General features: G+C 44.2%; 1 protein-coding gene across 3 annotated transcripts in view; it reads right to left on the reverse strand.

The window, feature by feature from the left end:
- Positions 1-905: 905 nt before the first annotated feature.
- TENM4 (teneurin transmembrane protein 4) overlaps positions 906-22148 on the reverse strand; it is a 360992-nt gene continuing 339749 nt past the window's right edge. For all 3 annotated transcript variants that reach the window (XM_059822505.1, XM_059822500.1, XM_059822492.1), the window contains 4 exons: positions 19930-20226; positions 17078-18692; positions 12383-12525; positions 906-1698 (listed from right to left, as the gene is read on the reverse strand). In XM_059822505.1, the coding sequence (XP_059678488.1) occupies positions 940-1698; positions 12383-12525; positions 17078-18692; positions 19930-20226 (2814 nt within the window). In that variant the 3' untranslated portion in view covers positions 906-939. The remainder of the gene's footprint in view (positions 1699-12382; positions 12526-17077; positions 18693-19929; positions 20227-22148) is intronic.

Raw genomic sequence — 22148 nt, forward strand, 5'->3', positions numbered from 1 at the left:
TGTACTGAAACACTATACATTTAATGAAGTTATGCCATTAGCAAATGTACAACATGGGTGCATTAAATCCACCTATAGAACAGCTCTACATATGAGAGAGAGGATTTATTTTAGCTTTTCTCAATAGAGCAGGAGTTCCTTTCTTGGCTTTTGCTAGGTTTTTTAACTAAAACCAGGATTTGCGCACACACAAAAAAAACCCAAAAAGTATCTACTCTCATAATGAAAAAAGACGGATTTTTTTTCTTTCTTTATTCCAGTTCAGGAAGGAAGAGAATCATCTTGCAAGTTAATATAATCAGCTCCTTTGCCTCTATAATCTACTTCTGCTCAGCAGGAGCCCCCAAAAAAACACTTTATGTCCCAAGTGAAACGTGAAAACTACTTGTAAGGTCTCTTTTGAGGCACATGATTCGGACGGTCGCTTTCGGAGTATCAGAACCAGCGTCGTCTTCCATCTCCTTTCTTCCCGGGAAGAGCTCTCCAGCACGCTGCGGGCTCCCCGTGTTTCGGGTGGAAGGCTATCTGTCCCTGCCCCAAATCAGAAAGGGTTAGGATGACACAAGTTAGCACAGACACCCATTTCGCACTTCACACCTAAGGACGTACGTTGACGACTCCCCACTTCAAATTCCTCACAAAGGGCGGGGGGAAAGAACAAAAACAAAAAAGGACAAGAGACAGTAAATTTCACTGTGATCACACTACGGCAAAATATACCTTCTGTTCATTGCAAAAAACACGTGAAGGCCAAATTAAAGAGGAAAAAAAAAGTATGTTGCATGAGTTACAGTGCAACCGTATTATTCCTTCTCTTTCTATTTTCCTCCCCCCCTGCCTTGTTCAGTTTAGAAAAAGGATTGAGTACAACACAGTCAGGTAAGTGGCCACAAAAGAGTAGCTGTCTTTGGCAAGAAGTCACCGCATCGACCCTCTCTGTCACCTTCTGCCCATTTCGCTCTGTCTCATGAAGTGGATGTTGTTGGCGCTGTCTGAGAGTTCAGGGTACTGCTCCACTGAGATCACAAAATAGCCGTCGTAGCCCTGTACCCGGCCTGTGTTTAGCAATTGTTGCTTCTCCCCTTCTGTCCACGAGCGAATACCCTCCTCCCCATCCCGCAGTCTCTGCTGTTCCCGGGACCAAGCTTGGGTGATAGCGCGCTGTCGGGCCAGCTCCAGGACGCGGGCCTTCTCCTCGTCCAAGGTGGTCCCATAGCGAGTGTTTAGACACAGCGCACCGTACTGGAGCTGGATGTCCGTGTAACGTCTAGTCCTTCCACTCAGCACTGTGTTGATCTGGGACACTGTCACGTTCACGCCGTTCTCCAGGGTCCTCCGCCCACCGCTGAGGCCCAAGATGGACAGGTCGCCCTCCGACGGCCCTTGCTTAATGAAATAGTGCGTGTCCACGCCGTCGATGGTGAAGTGCAAGTTCTCCAGGTAATGTGCGTTGTTCAAGATGGCTGCGATCCTCCGCCCATCCTCGTTGGCCACACTGATAATGTCGGTGGCCACGCGCCCATCCTTCATGGCGAACTTGACGCCTTTGCCGAAGATAGAGCCTCCGGAGGCAAAGTTCTTGTTCTTCCTGACCTGCCGGCAGCCAGCGATGCTGGAGCTGTAGATCCGTTCGAAGCGCTCGAGAGTGACAAAGGCCTTCAGCTGCTTCTGCACTTCACATTGGACCCCCAGAATTGACTGAGCAGGGAGAGAAAGAAGAGAGAGACGTGTTAGAAGGAGAAGCCTGATGACCCAAAGGCATTATTAGCATGCTGGAGATCAGTAGAACACGCTGGAGACATGTAATGGGGAACTCCAACATTTTTTTCCCCATCACCTTTTTTCAGATTTTTAATTCTTTTTAGTGGAAGAGATGTGTTGTCAGGTTATTTCCCCTAATGCTCATTGTTTCAATAAACTGAATTGTTCTTACTCTTGCAGACTGAAGGAGGTAGAGATAGAAAAGGATTTTTTGCCTCAGTGGTGTGAGGGTCTAGTTTGGACTTTCCCACCTGGCTAAGCACATGCAATTATTTTGTGCTTCGGTGTTCTTCACTGCATATATTCATAGAGAATCTCGTGGCCGTGGTGCTTTATAAAATGCTTTCAGATTTTCTGTGAAAAAATGTGAAAGCATTTGTAAAACCTCCCTCTATTTTAATTTCAGTTTATAACTCCTTGTGATACCTGCAAAAGCCCTGCATCACAGGTATGACCCTCAAAGTAGCCATAACCCCTCTATATCCCATTTCAGCCTGGCCAAAACAGGTTGTTCATAAGTTAAGGAAGGCCCTAAATCCAACTCCTGTTTCCTGCAAACTATCTACAATGTGCTAGGCTCCCTGAGCTAAGGCCAGCCACACCTGATGCTCGAGTTTTGGCTTATACTGAAGCAAAACTGCTGAGAGACAACAGCCTGGATCATTTCAGTCAGGTATAATACAAAGTCACTTTTGCTGTTAGCATATAATGGAGCAAGTACACAACGAGTCAGCAGCTCATCATTACTGCAAAATGTCTTTGGAAATGCTCTCATCAATTCATGGCAGCGCAGGCTTCTTACAGACGCCTGTTCACAAACAATTATTTGCTCAAATTTCACAAAAGCAAGAGGATGCTATGACAAAACTCTCCCGGCACTGCCAACGGCTCAGTTCAATAATGTAATGACATCCAGGATTAAAAATAGGCTGCAAAGAAAAGTTTGTTGCACTCCAATTATTTCGAGGAAATTTAACATCCATGAAGGATATTGCCTTAAACCGTCCACAAGCTAAAGGCTCACATCCTTCCCTGGGTGCGAGAAGACAATTCAGACGATGCAGGCGTTTCAGCGTGGACCTCCCAACTAAGACTTGTAACATGGCAAGGGAAGGGAAATAAACCCTCATTTCCATCGTGGCCATTTCCAGGGAAGGGTCTCAAAGCATTAAAGAAATAAAATAAAGGATTTAGCATTGCAACTCACTCAGAGGTTATGAGCAGTTTTGATCTACAAAGGAGAAAACTATAAGGGAACAGAGGTACGCAAGTTCAAGAGCACATTTTGGGTTGTAAAGCATTAAAACACCTAAGACCCAGGACTGACTTTTATTCAGAGTGCCAAGCAGGCTGGAGTAGCTCCTCCTTTTCCCCTTTTGATTAACGGCACAGTAGTTGGAGCAGGAACCAGTCACCTATGAAAGAGGAGCTCTTTCTGGTTCTCCCCATACTGCCTGGGGGGGATCTCACACACAGCCTAGAGAGCAATATAATTAACAGACTGATAGGGAGCCGAGCTCAGCTCCCCTGCCAACTGCACAAGGGCTCTAATTATGCAAAAAAATGGACGTAATTAATGTAGATGTCACTGATGATGGACATGAAGCAATTAGGTTTCTTGGCTCCATGAAACACTGTTCTAAATACATGCATACTGCACAGCCTTGGTTAGCTATTTCCTCTTCAGAGAGGTTTAAATGGGGAGGTATTCTTCTCAGGTGTGTCTCATATGGATTGACTGTAGGTGGCCCTTCCCCACTACCCAAGCATGCTGTGTAGCTCTTCCAACTCACCTCAGTAACTTTTACAAGTGATAGGAAAAGGCATTTCTCATTACTCATGTTGAAGCATCATTTGGTGCAAGCTCTTTCACTCAAGGACGTAAATCAGGTCTTCTGCGCTGCATTGCTATGTCCTGTGGTCATTTATATATCACCATCTATATATACATCACCATGTTTACCAGCAGTTGAGTGATAAGGGGTCCCTAGAATTAATTGCACCATCTACTGATTATCACCTTGGGGAAGGGAGCTCTGGGAGGTCAGACAGCACTGGGCATGGGAGAATCATTCCTATCAGAAATCTCCCCTATTCCCCTTCTATTTTATCTTTATCACCTTATTCTTGATGAGCTACAGGAACTCTATCACCTTTTCAATTCTGAGCAAATTATTAGGTATAGATCCCCTGTCAGTGCCTCCAAATTAGGTTGTCCCAACGAACCAGTGGGTCTGGACACCACTCCCTTGTCTTTTCTTCCAATCCCAAATGAAAAGTGAGTTTGCAATGAGCTCTGAAAACCTCCTGGTGCTGCCAGATAGACACTGTCATATGACAATCTACTGTAACGATATGTTTATACTGCTAAATATACAATAAATATTTTATAAATAATACAATTTTACAAAATTTTTAAAGTAAATACTGCTAAAGAGAGTGAAACACTGTATTGCACCTCTTATCATTCACACTGGATATTTTTTATTTTAACTCCTGGCTTGGTTTTGGATTCCTCCAACTGCTTTCTCCAAGACATGTTTCCTAACTCTCCAGGTCACTTCTACATAGCCTCAGGTCCAGGGATTGGTCTTGGACTTCTTTTACTTAGCTGTAGAGACATACTTTAAAATGGGGTTAGGAAGCCTCATGAGGACAACAGCTGTACAACAAAGTTTAAGGGTGGACGGTGTCCTTGGGTTTGCCATTAATTCAGGAAGGATTGTAGCCTGGTTGGCACATGCTGTGATATGACAGGTATCACAGTCAACAGCTGTGCCATAATCTACCTTCCTCAAGCTCCATAGTGCAGTACCTGGGACCTTCTGGCCTGAGGTAATTTTCAGTTTTCCATTCTATGGTCAAATTCTCCATTGCTTTGAATTTCAGATCAGTAATTGCCCATTATAAAAGGAAACCCTGATTTTTAAAGTCTTTCTTTTTTACAATTTATGACCCAGTAATAGAATGCTGGACCTTTCCTTGATCTAGTTACATACTGCTTTCACGATATTATATGAAGTCATACAATTTCCACAGCTCCACTGTTCATCTGGATACCATTTCGAAAGAAAATAAGCAGCACCCGCCCGGCTACTGGCAGGACTTGGAGGTTTAAGGGATTACATATGACCTAACAGCAATGGCACTGTCACTTCCTGCCCAGGGACACCTGGCTTGTTGGTCCTCTCCGTCTGCATCCAGGACATCTCCTCTACACTGGGAAAGCATGTCTTATGCCGCGTGTGCAACTGTAGGGCTCTTACTGGCACTATTCCTGGTGGCTAAAACAGAGATAAAATAGCTGACCAAAGCCACAGAACTGGGAATCTCTTGACTCCAGTCATGTGCCTGCTTAGAGACACTGTAGGTGGGAGGTTTGTGAAGCTGGGGGCTGGAACCACCTTTGTTGGCAAAGAAACTAAGCAGTTACATGTCAATCTGTGGTTGTCCCAGCCTTCTATGCACCCAATTCTTGTGCACGTTGTAGTCAGTGTTGACTGCAGGACTGTTTCAATTGCCCGTACATGGATGTCTAGTGTGATCTGAGATGCCTCAGAATGCCTTCAGCATCCACACAGGGCAGTGAGAAACCGAAGAAGCTCTGGGAGATATTTACCCTTCTGGAGTATCACCTGGAGGCCACTTTGCTTATCTGACCCCCGTGCGGGCAACTGAATCAAACCCCTACTTTGCAGAGTCAATGGAGCCTACAGTGTGTTCAGCTTGGTCTAAAACTAATGCCTAGCAGGTTGACAGTTCTTTAAGTGAGCTCTACTGCCTGTATGAACGAGATGTTGACAGACCTCAGTGGGTGCACACATCTAGCACACATGGAGACACCTACATCTACATGTCTTAGTCTTGAATTCAATCCTAGCTCCTAGCAACTGATCATCTGAACTGCCCTTTGGGCTCCACTGACAAATCACCCAAATGGGTGGTGTTGAACATCGTTTTTGAGACTACGGGGAGCCCTACTGGGCCACCAGTTGTTGCTTTAGAAGGGTGCAGGTAACCCATGCTGTAGACATGACAAGTCTAGGAAAATCTAGGGTATCTCAAATGGCACCAGCAACCGAGTTCATTGTAGATCTCTGCTGGCTATAATGGAAGCTTGGATACCAAGTTCATAGGCAGAGACCTAAATTTAGTTGTCTTAATCAAGAACAAAATCACATCCAAAGGGTTTTCCACTGGGGACTGGTTACAGGCCTTCTTTTGTCATGTAGGGAAGTATGTGTAAAGCTGTAATGCTGAACATCATCATCACGTAACTATTACAATAACTAAATGCATCTCTGTTATCTTGAAAACGAGTGCAGGATGACTTTGAAATGACTTTTTGAGTGCATTTCCTTGACAAAAGAGTGTACCTGGGAACAGCACTTTTTTAAAGGAAAAGCAAACACATCCAACAGAAAAAAACCCTAACAATTTCAGGCAAACCAGAGTACAGCTAGCTTGTATGCTCTGCTGTGAATATAAAGGGGGGGCAAACAGATTATATGTAGTTCAAAGAGGCAGTGTATCCCTGACTTTAAATTTACCATTTCTGTTTCATCATAGAACTCATTTTAATGAACTGGCATGGAAGAGAAACAGAAAATTTCCATCCAAGGCTGCAGTGGCATGTGGTATTCTCTAAAAAATGCTGCTGCTTTTAGCAACTGTAAACCAAGGTACCTATAAAACCAGTTTTACGGCAGAAAGAAGGGAATTCACAGTTATTTTATTTCAATATTTGTTGCTAGATGTGAGTGACAAATATTCTGGGTTTGTTTTTCTTCACAGTCTTTTTTAATCAGATGTCCTTAGGTGACATTTCACTTTATCTAGTAACAACCCATTGGAGAGAAGAGAACGACCTTCATCATTTGTTCACTGCAGCGCAGAGCTCAAGAGAACGGCACATTACAGAGATCTCTGAATAGCCTCTTGCATTTTGCCGGCACCTCTTGAGGATTCAAAATACCATAGCCAGATACTATCATCTGTTGTTTTTAAATACCGCCTTCCAGTGTGAGACTGAAAGCTTTAGTTTCCCATCAAGGATCCAAGATGTGAAATACGTGAACATGTTTCCAAGTTTCTCTATATCCTTGTGCCATTATACGCAGATAGGTGTTTCTCTTACCACCATATGGCTTACAATGCAGAAAGCCACTTCTTCCAAAAGGCTTGGAAGTTATGACTTCTCTGAAATATTCTTCATTGTTAAGTCCTTCCTATTTACCCCCTAGCTCTCTGTTAACAACCCATTCTTCAGAAATCAGCCTCTTCCCTCCATTCCACCTGGCCATCACCTGAAGCTGAGTCCCCATTTGGGTGTCCCACATCAACTCCCAGCTGGCAGAGGTGCAGGAGGAGCCCTGTGCTGGTTTTGGCTGGGGTAGAGTTAATTTTCTTCATAGCAGCTAGTATGGGGCTGTGTTTTGGGTTTGTGCTGGAAACAGTGTTGATACACAGGGATGTTTTAGTTACTGCTGAGCAGTGCTTATAGAGAGTCGAGGCCTTTTCTGCTCCTCACACCACCCACCAGCGAGTGGGCTGGGGGTGCACAAGGAGTTGGGAGGGGACACAGCCGGGACAGCTGACCCCGACTGACCAAAGGGGTATTCCATACCATATGGCGTCATGCTCAGCATATAAAGCTGGGGGAAGAAGAAGGAAGGGGGGGACGTTCGGAGTAATGGCGTTTGTCTTCCCAAGTAACCATCACGCGTGATGGAGCCCTGCTTTCCTGGAGATGGCTGAACACCTGCCTGCCCATGGGAAGTGGTGAATGAATTCCTTGTTTTGCTTTGCTTGCCTGCCCTTTGGAAGTGGTGAATGAATTCCTTGTTTTGCTTTGCTTGCCTGCGCGGCTTTTGCTTTACCTATTAAACTGTCTTTATCTCAACCCATGAGCTTTCTCACTTTTACTCTTCTGGTTCTCTCCCCCACCGCACCTGGGGGGAGTGAGCGAGTGGCTGTGTGGTGCTTAGTTGCCGGCTGGGCTTAAACCATGACAGCCCGTCAACCACAACAGCCTATCAGGCACCCACCCGTCAGCACGGCTGCACTGCACGCTGGCTGGCTGATAGCCAACGTGCCTGCTCAGCAGCCTGCCAACCGCGAACGCAAGTGGGACAACGGAGGTGAGCGAGCGGCGGGCAAGGCCAGTGCTGTAGATGCTGATGGGTTAGCAATGAGCGAAACACAAGTGCTACCTCTCGGGATGAGAGGAGAGGTCTCTCCTCCACCCTGCCAGTGTACACAGCTGCAGGAGGATAACGAGGTTGAGCTCATCAAGCAGATTTCCATCTGTGGGAAAATAAGAGGATTTCTCTCCTTCTCTTGCTCATCTATTTTCATAAAGCTTCAAAAGCTTAATGTCTTTGAGACTTCATCTCCCTTCCCTGCATCAGATCCAGGGAAAACTGGCCACTACTTTTGCAAAACATAACTAGGGGCTGATGGACAGACGTGCAGACAGCATGATGGCCCAAGCCCAGGACAAAGCACCCGCAATGAGAGGATGCCCTCCCTGAATGATGAACACTGGCAGAGCCAGTCCCTCAGACAGATTGTCCTTGGGAGAAGCTCCGCCAGAAAGCACAGCCTTACAGCTCTCTCCCTGGCTGAGCATCCCTTGCGTCCCAAACGGTGCTCTGGAAGGGATGCCAAAAGATGCTCCTCCAGCACAGCCTGTAATGGGCACTGCAGAAAACAGGATCTTTCCTGGAGGGACAGTGTTCATGGGATGGAGAGAAGAGTAGTTAATAATGTGATGTAGTTAATGATATAAGCACCGACTCCAAAACGCCCCTTCCTGCAAATAGAGTTGTTCTGACTCCAGCAATTACATGACAGTTCAACAAGACAAAAAGGAAGAAAGGAAAGGAAAAAAAAGAAAAATTGGATTCAGGTGCAGCAGTTCCACAATATGCCAGAGGTCACCCAGAGTCCCCGGGTGGCCAATAACACTGAACTTGTTCAACAAACAATTTAGTGACAGCCTCACGGTCGCAGGGAGAGGGGGGGAAGTGCTGCACAACAGAGTGTTGGATTTTAAATGTCACTCCAGAGCTGCAGGGGGTTAGCGCAAGGTTTATGACATGCTGGCTGTTCCTGAGCTGGTGGATGCTCAAAGTCAGAATTATCTCTCCCACCTCCCAGCCCTGCAAGGCAAGTACCAACAATGTTTTGGAAGGAGATGCTAGGGCCCTCTGGTTATGCACTCTGAAGAGATATGAAGCAGCCATTTATGTGGAGTTAGTTGCTTTGTTGTTGTGCTCCTGTTATTCATTCATCTCTGATAAAAGAACTGACTCAATCTGCTGGGCCACAGCTTTGATCAGTGAAGCCAGTGGAGTAACGCAAATTTACTTTGGTCTATCGCGGGCAGGTATGTGACCCAGAGAAACCAGGGATCAGAAGACATGGAGATGAGAAAGCTGTGGAACATCATTCAGAGACTATCCCTGGATTTCAAGCAGGATGGGCATTGTCCAGTGCCTTGTCCAGACTACTTTGAAATGACAGAAGATCTGGAGCTTCCTCCATATGCTCTGGAAGAGCATTTCACAGTTTGATCAGTCTTACTATCTAAAATTAGCAGGAGTAGGGAATAGGGAAGTGATCGTGGCCCTGCACTTGGCGCTGATGAGGCCACACCTCGAATCCTGTGTTCAGTTTTGGGCCCCTCACTCCAAGAAGGACATTGAGGTGCTGGAGCGTGTCCAGAGAAGGGCGACGGAGCTGGTGAGGGGTCTGGAGCACAAGTCTGATGAGGAGCGGCTGAGGGAGCTGGGGTTGTTCAGTCTGGAGAAGAGGAGGCTGAGGGGAGACCTCATCGCTCTCTACAACTGCCTGAAAGGGGGTTGCAGAGAGGTGGGTGTTGGTCTCTTCTCCCAAGTGATGAGTGACAGGACAAGAGGAAATGGCCTCAAGTTGTGCCAGGGGAGGTTCAGGCTGGATATTAGGAAAAATGTCTTCACTGAGAGAGTGGTGAAACACTGGCAGAGGCTGCCCAGGGAGGTGGTGGAGTCACCATCCCTGGAGGTGTTCAAGGAACGTGTGGACGTGGCACTGCAGGACATGGTTTAGTGGGCATGGTGGGGTTGGGCTGATGGTTGGACTTGATGATCTTAAAGGTCTTTTCCAACCTTAGTGATTCTGTGATTCTGTGAAAATATTTCCTGTGATTCCATTTAACTTTAATTTTGTCATTTGCTTTGTGAAACTTTCAAAAGTTTATATTTTCTTCCACATGCTTTAGCAATAAATACAGAGACAGCCAGTAGGAAGGAGGCCTGGATTGTGTCTGGGAGCGTGTATGTGTGGCTGGAAGGGTTGGGAATGAACAGAACTACATGTGCAACATCAGTGTTGGATGCATGGATAGGCTTAGGAGAAAATGGATCATGTGTTCAGGTATCATATGTGAATGAATTTATTTTATGCAAATATATGCCTACAGTATGCTGGATGTGAGAGAAAGGAAGGGAATCCTGCTCTATAGCATTTGAGAGCCACTCGCTATCACAGCATGATCCTGCCACTGTCGACTAAAATAAAAATGCTCATGTTTTGCTGCTGTCATAACACAGGGGAAGAATATGGAACAACCTGCAATGGTTAAATTCCACTTTCAGCACTTGACTGTAAAGTGACTCATCCGGAAGCACAGTGGCTGCATAAAACCCTCTTTTACCAAGCAGGTCCCTGCACAGTCCTCACTGCAGCGTCTTGCTTTAAAATCCTGAAGGGGACACAGAGATTTTCTTTTCTTCGTAATACTCATTCAGGCAGATTCACCTAAAATGGGTGGATGGAAGGGAGGGCTTCTTGGTTTTATTTCCAGCTCGGCTGCCTGTATGACCAAGTGTCAGTCTTCATCTCAAGCTGTCACTCAAGTTACTTGGCTAGTCAATAAGCCTAATAATAATATAATGAAATAATGATAAAATAATGATATAATAATAGTAGTACCACCACCACTAATAATAATTTATGTTGTGGTTCCGTGAGAGATATTATCTACTGCACGTAACAATTTAGAGACAATATTTTGTGCAGTCTCTGAATGAGCCTTCCCTGTTTGCCTCCTCCTGTGCAGCTTTGCCTGGGGAGACTGTGTCACATCAGAGAGGAGGAAAAATCCTGAGGCTATTTCTCATTACAGAAATCATCTCTATTAGCACCTTATTGTTTAATCCAAGGAAGAGAGAAACAAAAAAGGAGTCTCTGAGCTCCAAAATACAACCGAGTTACTGCAGCATAATGGTTTTCAAGCATCAACTCAGTCATGGTTGCAAAAGACATAGTTCTTTTGGTCCCCCTCTATTATAAAGTGGTATGTCTTAATATAAACCTCTCGTTGAAGTTGAAGCTGGTACATTTTAGCTTGTCTTCACCATAGCTATGAGGCTGACTACCAAGGATGGGCTAACACATGACTGTTTTATTAATCCACAGTATCTTGTTCATACTGAGTGATCACCACTGAGTGATACCTTTGGTGGCTGGGGAAACGTGACACTGTATTTTACCTCCTGGTTTAATATGTGTACAGGACCTCAAGAGTCTGCTGCAGGACAGTGAGATTTCAGTGAACTTATAGATAAAGAGGCTAGGAGGGCAGCTGGGCTCAATTTCACTTCCTACTGTTATCATTTTATTAGCAGAAATGTTAAGAGCATAACCTGATCTTCCCAAACACATTGGTGCCTCACTGCTCTCACGATGTTCGAACACACAGCAATAGCAAGCAGGAATTCAGGCTAAAGAAGATTTGGACTAAACAGATGAAAGCAACCCCAGAATAAAATCAGGCTAGGAGATGAAAGAGTATCCTGAGAGGTAAATGACTTTTTCAAGGTCATACAACCGATAAGCAGTAGGGCTGGGAGTAACCCAGGGCTCTCGGATCCTGACCCAGTGTGCTAACCTTTAACAGTGCTGCCTCCATCTTTTAGCTGAATAATTCCCAACAGGAAGAGAGGGGGAAATGATTGGGCTGTAAAAGCTTTTTTCTTGCCAATTTCATCATTGAATTTTGTGCCAGCATCTACCAAAATGGCTTGTGATGCAGGCCTGTTTTTAAAAGCAGGACACACTGACTTGGGAATTAACCCGGTCAGGTAAAAGGAAAGTTAACTATCAACTTTCTGGTGAGACCCACTGCAATGCAGAACAGTTTCCTAGGGAAGTACTTGGACTTGTTTTTTAAGACATTTTAAACCAGATGGAAAAAGTTTCTAGACAAAAAAAAACTGTTAAAAAATTATTCTGTATCAAGATTTGCTTTTTTTTTGTTTCCAAGAATCCTTGGTGCAAAGGCCTTGAACTTAGCCTGCAATAGGTTGTAACACAGCCTCTTGCCGGAGAAAGTAACAGTAACACAGCATTTCATTCAGCAACCACCAGAAAACACCACAGGAAAAAGCACCATGGAAGTGAGGAACTTAAGATGTGATTATTCAGTCAGATTTCATTACTGTGATGGGGACTGACTCACTCTTAATCTCCCAGTGTATCTGGGAGAACGGGCTGATAGAAGGTTTTTTAATAAAGATTGCAACTGGATAGTATGCTGATAAGGCTGTGAGATACAGTATGGAGTTGCATGGATCACCTTGCTGTTGTCCCATTCTTGGGTTTTCATCTGTGTGTGGATTAGCTCATAGGACGGCTCCATTGCATCCATGTCTGGCTTGGGGTAGCCGGGGATGACGTTGTGTAGCTGGAACCCAAAAGTGAGCAGCCAACTGTTGACATCTGGAATGGAAGAAAAACATAAATCAGATTATCTGATCTTTCAAGCAGGGCTGCTCAGGAGAACGGCACAGAGGAAAACCCTGGCACTGTAGCAGTCTGGCCAAAATGATGAGCGTCTACTTTGTGTGAAAAGCACAAATCTTAATGGTCCTTGAAAGAACCGTGTGCCAAAGCTGGGCTTTCCACCTCCAACCACAGTCCAATTCTGCACTTCCCTGGCTCTGAAACAGAAGCATTGGCAGTGACCAAATGGCCCAAATCAAAGCCAGCTCCATGTCTGCCCTTTGGCAGCAGGCACCAGGCACTGCTCTAAGGTGCCGCAGGAGAAGCACAGGAACGACAATACACTAATGGAGGCTGAGATGCTCCAGCTGAATAGGAGGTGTTGTCCAGTCCTACAGTCAGCTCTGAACATCTCGGCCACAACACTTCTCTTCCCGAGGACTCTCAAAGCACCTGCAGGCTGAAGACTAAATTTAGAGCTATATGAGCCAGAATACCAGGATATCTAGCACAAACAGCATGGGCATTTGGTAGGTGCTCATGGAAGAGGCTCTGGACATCTCCTCTGTTTTTTCCATGGCATTTCCACCTCAGTCACAGAATCACAGAATCACAGAATCACTACGGTTGGAAAAGACCTGTAAGATCATCAAGTCCAACCATCAACCAACACCACCATGCCCATTAAACCATGTCCCACAATGCTTCGTCCACACGTTCCTTGAACACCTCAGGACACCTCAGGACCTCCAGTCCTGAGTTTCTTGGCATTTTTCATAAGAAGATATAGTTTGAGTATTAAACCAGTGTAAAGTCATGTGTCATCTTTTATAGTGACATTTAAAATCAGCCTCCACACTACCTGGAAGGTACGTTATAGTGCAAATAAGCGTACAGATAAAAGACTACTTTGCTTGGGTACTTTTCACAAACCCCTTAGAAGTCCATGGATGGTGAGAAAACTGCTGGCTACAAGTGATAAACTATTGTCCTATGGAAAAGGGGGACCACTGGCACTAAAGGGGACATGATGGAAAAACCCAGCCATTTGGGACATCATTCCTGCATTCACTTGACAGTACAGACTGCAAAGTCTTCCCTGATTTTGCTTGCACAGTTATTAGGAATAGCAGCGGAATGTTAATCCACTGGAGGAGATAATGATGAGGCTGGCTAACTCCTAGATCTGCTCGGGATCAGCATCGCTTCCCCCTTTAACTTCAGAGCGTTTGATGATCTCACCTTGTTTGCCTTCACTGCACTCTAGAGAAGGACACACCTGCTACAGTCCCCAACCAATATGGTGTGAATTTGGCACACAAATAGCAATTGCAAGAAAAAGAAAGGTATGAAGGTAAAGTTTAACTAATATCAGCTCCCAGGGGGCTTAAGTGTTTTGGATGTAACTGGGATTGTGTTGGTGATTGCTCTGCTTCAAGCTGGACGTGCAAGGGGCTTGATTTTCATTTTGCTAAACTCAATAAACATTGTTGAAACAATCTGAGAAAGGGAACAATTTAAATAATCAAATATGCATCTTTGAATATTTTTTTCTCTATTCCCCATGAGCCTACATGATTGTTTTGAAGAGCTGTTCAGAAAAGAAATTATGGATGCAAGCGGCAAATAAGGCGCTTCCAGATGACTGGAGAACCAGGAGCCAAACAAACACGCTATCTGTTGCTTGTTTTCTTACAGGCCAAAATGTTGAGATTGGGCAGATGTCCAATAAGCCCTTGCGACAATCCATGTGGAAGGGGGAGGATTTCTGTAATAAAAACACTTCTGTTCACTCAGTGTACAGATTGTTTTTGGAGTGTCTTTGAAACAAAGAGGTTGGGGGCAGGGAAAGAAATTAAAAGGCTCATTTGATTATTTTTTTGCTTAGCGCTATGCCAGCCTGCTTCCAAATCCTTCTCATGTGAAATGAAGACCTTTGATGTACATATTGTGGACCAGGTGGTCAGAAGAACAAAGTAAAACAGTGAAGGTCGGCATTGGTGCAGGAACCATTTTCCAAGCACTTCACAAATGTTAAAAAGGATACAGAGCAGGGATGCTGAACAGCCGAAAAATATGTAACATGTCTGGAAAGATTCAAGACAGGCTTTTTTTGCTACTTCTGAGAAAACTGACTTTCAAAACATTTGCAAACAGGAGTTTGTTCTTTTTGGGAAGAGGCGTTGGAATACCCAGAACAAAAAAAAAAAAACCAACCAAAAAACATGGGAGGAAGGTGTGGAGCTGAGAAAATGGAGGGGAAAATATTAATTTGCCATGAGGCAGTGACAACTTTTTTGACAGAAAAGTACATTTCACATCACAGAGGTTTTTTTCAGCTACAGTAACCCTGCCAACACATTTCACAGTAAATTCATTTGAGGGCAAAGAAAAAGAGTGCTTAATGCAGACACATGTAATGGAAATGTCAGTTCAATCCATCAGGATTGCTGAAGCTGGCAGCAAAGCTCTGCACCATGAAGTGTACAACTGCTAAAATATTCATGTTTAACAATGGGCCTCTCAAAACATAAATACCTGCTTCTCCTGCTCTCCCCTCCGCATGCCTTCAATTTGTACCCACAAGCTCAGAAACCTCATCGTTGGAGACCAAAGCGTGTGTCGTCCGCTCGTGTCCTGGGTGCTGAGCTCCCCTAAGGACAGCGGGTCCCAGGATGGGCATGGAGGGACAGAGAGTGGTTCCTTGTGCCCAAATCTGGGCAGATTTGGTTGTGATGACAAGGACAGTCTCATCGCAGGTCCTGCCCACAAGAAGCCGGAAAGCTTCGTCAGAAAGAAATGCCAGAGCAGCAGCCTGGCATCACGGCACTCATCCCATTACACGACCTCTTTCTTCCATGCACTGGGAGAGGAGAAACTTAAAAAATGTATTTGAGCTCTGTATTCTTGAAAGACTAAAAATAGAACTTTTAAGACCATGGAAAAAGTTATTTGGTGCATATAAAATATTGAAGTATCAGATTTGGACATCTTGATGTTATCGTCAGAGCTGGGTGGGAAGCTGTTCACCTGTTCCAAGACAGGATTGGAAATTTTGTCCTGTCTTAACTTGAGCAGGAAAATAAAAATCTGTTAATATGTCACGAAGCAACTGTTCAAAAATTATATCAGTTCAAGAAAACAATTTCAAATGAAAATCTTCCATTTGGGTTTTGACTCCTTCATTTTTCTTTTCCTGTTTTCAATCATTAGCTTACACTTAACTTGAAAAGGTTGAAAACCAAAAAGGAATTTTTCTTTTAGGCTATTTTGGAATTTGTCATTAGACAATTTTGAGAGCTGTTTACAACATTTCTGCTGAGAAATCTTTCAAGCTCAACCCTCTCCCATAAACAAATTCAGTTTTGACAAATGAGCATTTTCTGATAAAAGTTATCTCAAAGTATTCCCTGCCAGCCTTAATTATCAGAGTGAGGCCAACACACAGGATCTTAGTCTGCATCTTTTGGCATATTTTACTTCCCTCATGGCATCATCTTCTCAGCTCTGGAGAAAACAGCTTTTCATTAAAAAAATACAATCTATCTAATCCTTACGATTATTGCAGAAGAACCTGAAAGCAGGAATCCTAGCAGGTAGAAAACAAATAGAACAATGCAGGATTTTTATTTCGTAACATTTTTTGCTATTAAGCTGATCTCATAACTTAGGGGAATGCAAGTATTGTTGCATACGGGGAAGTTGTGATAGACACAGCAGGAGCATTTACAAATTAATTGTATCTCCTTAAGAAGTATGTACATTGGATTTCTGATTGTGTCACCTGGTTTTCCAACAGGAAGTATATAGAAAAAAGTCCCACTAAAACAGTCTTTCAAACATTTCTACCAGTGCTGCATAAAGTATCAATGTAGGAAGGACATTTCACCTACAGAATGATTTTCTGTATAAAAAACATACATAGAGGTCATGTTATTGCCATTTTACAAAGTCCCGGGGGAAGCAGTTCAGAGGTTATGTCAAGCTGTAGGGTAGGTACGCCCTAAAATCTGGCCTTTAAGTCTAACACACCTGCTTTTATTGACTTTTTGTAGAAACAGTTAATTCTGTAGGGCAGATTAACTTTGAACTACATGGTTAGCCAAGTGTGCTCTGAAATGGCCGACTGTAATAAAAGGTTTAAGTTGCTGTTGCCATTCTGCTAAAACAAATATGCATGTCATTTGTTTAGTTGCAAATAAATCTCTAGGCAAAACTGTGTAAACAGAGCTGCCCCTCTGCAAAGAGAAAGGTTATCAGGACATTAATTGGTAGCTAAACTTGGGATATCTGAGGGAACGAAAAACTGGAAGCAAAATAAAGAGAACAAACACCAAGGAAGAGAAAAGAAACAGGTTTGGGAATTACAATCTCCACCTATGCTAATGAATTAAACATGCCCTGGACATAGGGGTCAACTGGCAAAGAAAAGCTTGTGTCCATTGCATTAAACAGTGGAAAATCTCACGGTGACCAGAATACTGAGAGAGAAGAAACCTGTTCGCTGATGGCAAGCTTGTGAATATGTTGATTAATTTAAATGACTTACCTGTCATGTAACATTTGATATCCTGAGAGTTGCTAATGGGATTGTTGTTTTTGAACATATACAGGTTGAAAGGCATTATATTATTGCTACTCAGATGCTTCCACATATCATGGTCTGGACTCGTCCACCGACCTGCTAGCACATCATAGTCTCTCCGTCCCATGTGGATAAGCTTTGTGAGGGGGTCATACAGTCCCCCGTGGTAGCCAATTATGATCTGGAAGTTGGGATTGGTGTCCATATAGATCTCCCCATATGCTGTGTACAGTATCTGCTTAATCATTAAGCCAGTCCCACTGAAGACAGCCAAAGGAGTGCCAATGTTATCGCAGGCTATGTAGAATTCATCACCGCTGCTGAGCTCCATTGCAAAGAGGTGGCCTTGGAGGTCATAGTAGAGGGAGGTGATCTCAGAGCTGGAGTGGTTGTATAAATGGGTGACCTTGGTTGGGCTGGTCAGGTCTGCGTAGAAGAACTGCAAGTGATGGCCGTGGCTGGTTTTGCTAGAGACTCTCCTTCCTAGGCCATCATAGCGGTATTTCACACTCCACCCACTAGCTTTATTGTAGGCTTTGATGAGCAGGCCAGCTGAATTGTACTCAAAAATATCATTGCCTCTTTGCTTCAGGAAGCCATCTTCATCCATCTTGTACTGCACATCCCCCAGTCTAGTAATCCTATCCCTGAGGTCGTACCTGAGCGGTGTAAGGCGGGCACTATTCCCCGGACTCAACAAATGGAGGTTTCCGTTTAGGTCATAGCTGTAACGCCAGAGTGGTTTGTCATTGATAGACACTGTCTGCAACTGGCCATCAGCATCATATTCATATGAGTACCTAGTTGTGTTTGCATAAGGGCCAACCTTCAGCTCTTTCTTAACCACTCTCCCCATGTTGTCATACTGCACGGTCATCCAGTACATGAGAGACCGGAATATCTCGTACTGGACCTCCTTCATCCTGCCATAGGCATCAAAATGTTTAGTGTGAGTCATGACAGCAGTGGTGATAATCTGGTTGATATCGTAGTAAATGACTCCAAATTTACCAAATTGCTCAGGTTTGCCTGACACATCGTCATACCTGTAGAGATCAATGGGTAAAGGTGTCTCGTTGATGACTGCTTGCATGCTGGTCACCCGAAAGCTGTTGTCATAATTGTAGTCAAAGCGGGCATTCACCATGCCTTCCTCAGTGAAGCGGAAAATCTGCCGATCAATGAGGGGTCCTATCTGTCTGTATCGGATTGTACATGTGAACCCTTCATTCTGCAAGTTTATGGTCTTCAGCATGCCAGCGGTTTCGTCGTAAGTGAAACTGATCTTTGTGGTGTCGTAGAGCATCTCGGCTAACTTGGACAACTTTCCGTACTTGTAGATGACACGTCTCCCTGTGCCCAAGTACAAAGTGTGAAGGAGCTGCTCATCCTCTGTGAAATCCTGAATTACTGAGGCGTTGCCTTCTGGTGGCCGGTAGATGTTCCTGTAGTAACCAATGGAACGAATGGTTTCTAAAGTCTGACGGGCAACGTTGGGCATGGTCACCGATGACAACCGGTCATTCTTATCAAACTCAAAGATGTACTGTCTCTGGCTGTGAAGGAGCAGCACCATGGACTGGATGGGAAGGAGAAAAGTATAGATTATATTCCTGGTTTTCAGGCAAAATTGTACTCAACTCTCACAAAATGTGCAAGATTCTCCAATCCAAAGAACAGAGCAGGGGAGATAAATCTCTGCACCCGTAGGATTAAATGGTGAGTGGTATGTAGCTGCACGGCACATCGAGTATCCCCAAGTAGGAGTGGGTCAGAGGAAGAAGCAGTTAATGCAGTGAGGAAGGTCTAAGTTCAGAATGCTCAGTTGTTCAAATCAATACCCTGTAGCTAGCTGTCTCTACCCAAATTCCCCATGCCAACAGCTTTTACAGACTACATAAATAAAATTGGTAGAGCCACTTAAACAATGCTTGAAAAAGTATGCCCCGACACCTTCCAATGCCTAATTAATTCATTGTGTCTCCAATTAAAGTCAGAGGAGTAGTATCTTCTATTACTCTCTTATTTCAGACTTTTGCCTGTGTGCTTATTTGTTCTGTGATTTTTTTTTTTTTTGCATATAACAAGCAATCTACACAGATTGTATAATACAAGGAGCAAATAAATACTTTTTGCTTTTTAAAAGCTATGTTACTGTAATTTCCTTAAACTGTTGTAGGCATAGGCTCTATACAAAACTCAGGAATAAAAAATTCCAGCCCAGGTATGCAGCATATGGATCCATAGGACACTGGGCAGTGTAATGACGAATGGTAATACACAGAAGAATTTAAGTCCCATGCCAATCTACAGAGTGCAGACTACAGAAAACACTGCAAAGTGTGCTGCAACAGTCTGGCTGGATTCATGCCTCACACCTTTTAATTACATGTATTTCCTACAAAGCAGGAATGGGCCACTCAAAGAAGGCAGGATGTCAGACTGTATGGGTTGTTTTCACATGGAAAATCCTACTGGAAATTCCTACTGTTCCTCTGACTTTACCTGAAGATATTTTATATTGCACCTAGCTCAACAAATGAATGTTGTGCTTAAAAAATCAAATGCCAAAGCTTCACAGCATTAATACATGCTCTCAATGTGTCTGGGAAGAAACTTCTCAGGCTATTTTCAATTGCTCTTTGGTGGTCTGGCATCAAGGTTACTATGTGCACCTTAGCGTAGGCAGAAGTGGAGTATTGGACCATAAGGACCATAAATCAGCTGATATGAAGGAGCGTAGCTGTACTGAAGTCAAAGGAGTAAAGCCCATTTGCACCAAACGCACCATCTCTCAGCGATAAGAGGATTCTTACCTTCTCCAAGTAAGTGTAGCTCCATGATTTGCCATCAGCAAAGATCCTGGATGTAATTCTGCCAGACTGATCATACTCCATCCTTTCTGACATCGTGCCCCTCTGAATCCCTGCAATGTGTCCTCCCGGGGAATAGGTGACATTGACCCCATTCAGTCTGCTGCTGGGTGACCAGAGACTGGGCCTCCCTGCCTGGTCATAGAGGATGCGGAGCGTGAACTTGCGGTGGTCATCATAGATTTTCTCTGTCCTTGTCACACGGTCAAAGTCGAGAGACAGCAGGTTTCTGTTGTGAACCTACAGGAAAGAGACGGAGAATTAGGAAGCTGGAAACAGTTTAAGTTACAAAGACTAGCTTTGTTTCACCAAACAACTCTTTAGACCACACTGGAGTGTATCCAACTGTTCATTGCCTCTGGATAAGAGGCAATTTTCAAAGCAAAGAGTTGTCCTAATGTTGCTTCTGTTGACTTCAGTGAGGAGAGAGGCAGAAAAACAGGGTACTTTTGAAACATCATCACGGTGAAGGAATATTGCCCATATCCCAAACCTAGGCTTAGGACTGCTACAGCAGATGTGATTATAGACCTACAGAAGATGTAATGACAACTTGTTGCAAGGAATATTTGCAAGGTACTCTGCTTATCAAGCCTGGGATATATGGTCTTTTGCTTTCATGCACATCAAAAAACAGTACTTGTAGAAAGAAAGATGGATGTTGTGTCAACATAGTGGAAAACAGAGTTTTTCTCTGACTTGACTTTACTTTTATACTGCAGGCACTGGAGGTTAAGCCTTTCCCCTGAGATGAAATATGAGGGCCCTGACCACTGTAGATATTACACAGAGCAGGAACTTTTCTGGGAGAGCTGGAGTTTTAACTTCATTGTCCTGGTGTTATTTGGTGTTGCATAATCACACTCCTGTTACCTCCACTGCCTCTGCATTTCCAAAGATCAAAGGTACCTACTTCAAAGGTAGGAGCAGGAATACATTTTGATTCAGGGATTGTAGCGCACAGCAATAACTCACGTTGTGTGCAAGGAGACTTACATAGCCACATCATCACAGTAGCAAAATACTGAGCAAGGATGAAAACCCCCCATTCCCAGTATGAGCTTGCCAGCGAAGACAGCTCTTTCTCCATCCCAGCACTTTCAAACCTCTTTCAGCTGGTGAACCCCTCCTTTCTAGAAGGGTGCAGATTCTTCTGGGATGAGTTTCAAACTCCCAACAGCTGGCTTGGTTTTCAGTTCCCTTTGCAGCCCTTCAGCTGTAGTCAATAAACCAGGGTTTGCAGGTTGCTGCGAGGTCTTCAGACTGCAAGTTTAACACACTGCCTTATGCTGCTTGGGATAAAGCTGACACTGTTGAGCACTGCTCTCGGCCCTGGTCTAGCTTTGATCTTGATCATTACTTTAGGGTGTATGACTGAATTCCCACTATATTTTGAGGGATGTGGGAGTATCTGAGAGCTAAACAGCAAGAGAAAGGAGAGAAAGGATGTGGTAGAGCCAATGGAGAAGGGGTTCCTCAGCTCTGGAGGAACGGGAGAGGGAAAGGCAGGACCGCTGCAGTGCTTTTGTGCTGCGTGGGCAGACGTCTGTCCTGAAACCTGGAGAACGGGGACACTGCAAAATCAGAAGTCAAAAGAAGGCATCTCAGGAGCTGGGGTCAGAAGAGGCAAAAGCACAGCTGAGAAAATGTGGAAGAGAGCTGAGGCTGCGTGTGGCCAGCCAAGAGAGAAGGAATCGTTGCCATGACGTAAGTGTGAAGATGATGTAAGAGGAGGCAAGTGCAAAAATGATTTCCAACTTATTCATAACAATGGTAAAAGGTGGGTATGACTTGAGGAAAGAAACAGCGTGGAAGGGTAGATAATGCTCCAATTAAATGTGTGTAAAATAGAATGTAAATGGGCAATGGGAGAAAGAGTGAATCAGCCAACAGCCCACTGTAACAGGCAAGCTGGGAAATAATTAAAAGGTATTAAATCTCTAAGTACAGATGCACACATGTAACTAGCAGAGCAATTTGATATCTCATAGGTGCTGCTGCTATAAATAGAGAAACCGAAGTGGCAATTGCTTGCAAAAAAAAAAAAAAAAAAGCAAAGCAGGAAGAAATAGCATCTTTGCCTTCCATCTATTCACGGAGCAGCTCCAGCCCGGCAGCTGCAGCTTCTTCTGCTACTGGTCTCTGCCAAGAGAGCTGGAAAG

This window comes from Gavia stellata, chromosome 1, assembly GCF_030936135.1.
Source record: "Gavia stellata isolate bGavSte3 chromosome 1, bGavSte3.hap2, whole genome shotgun sequence".
NCBI lineage: Eukaryota > Metazoa > Chordata > Aves > Gaviiformes > Gaviidae > Gavia > Gavia stellata.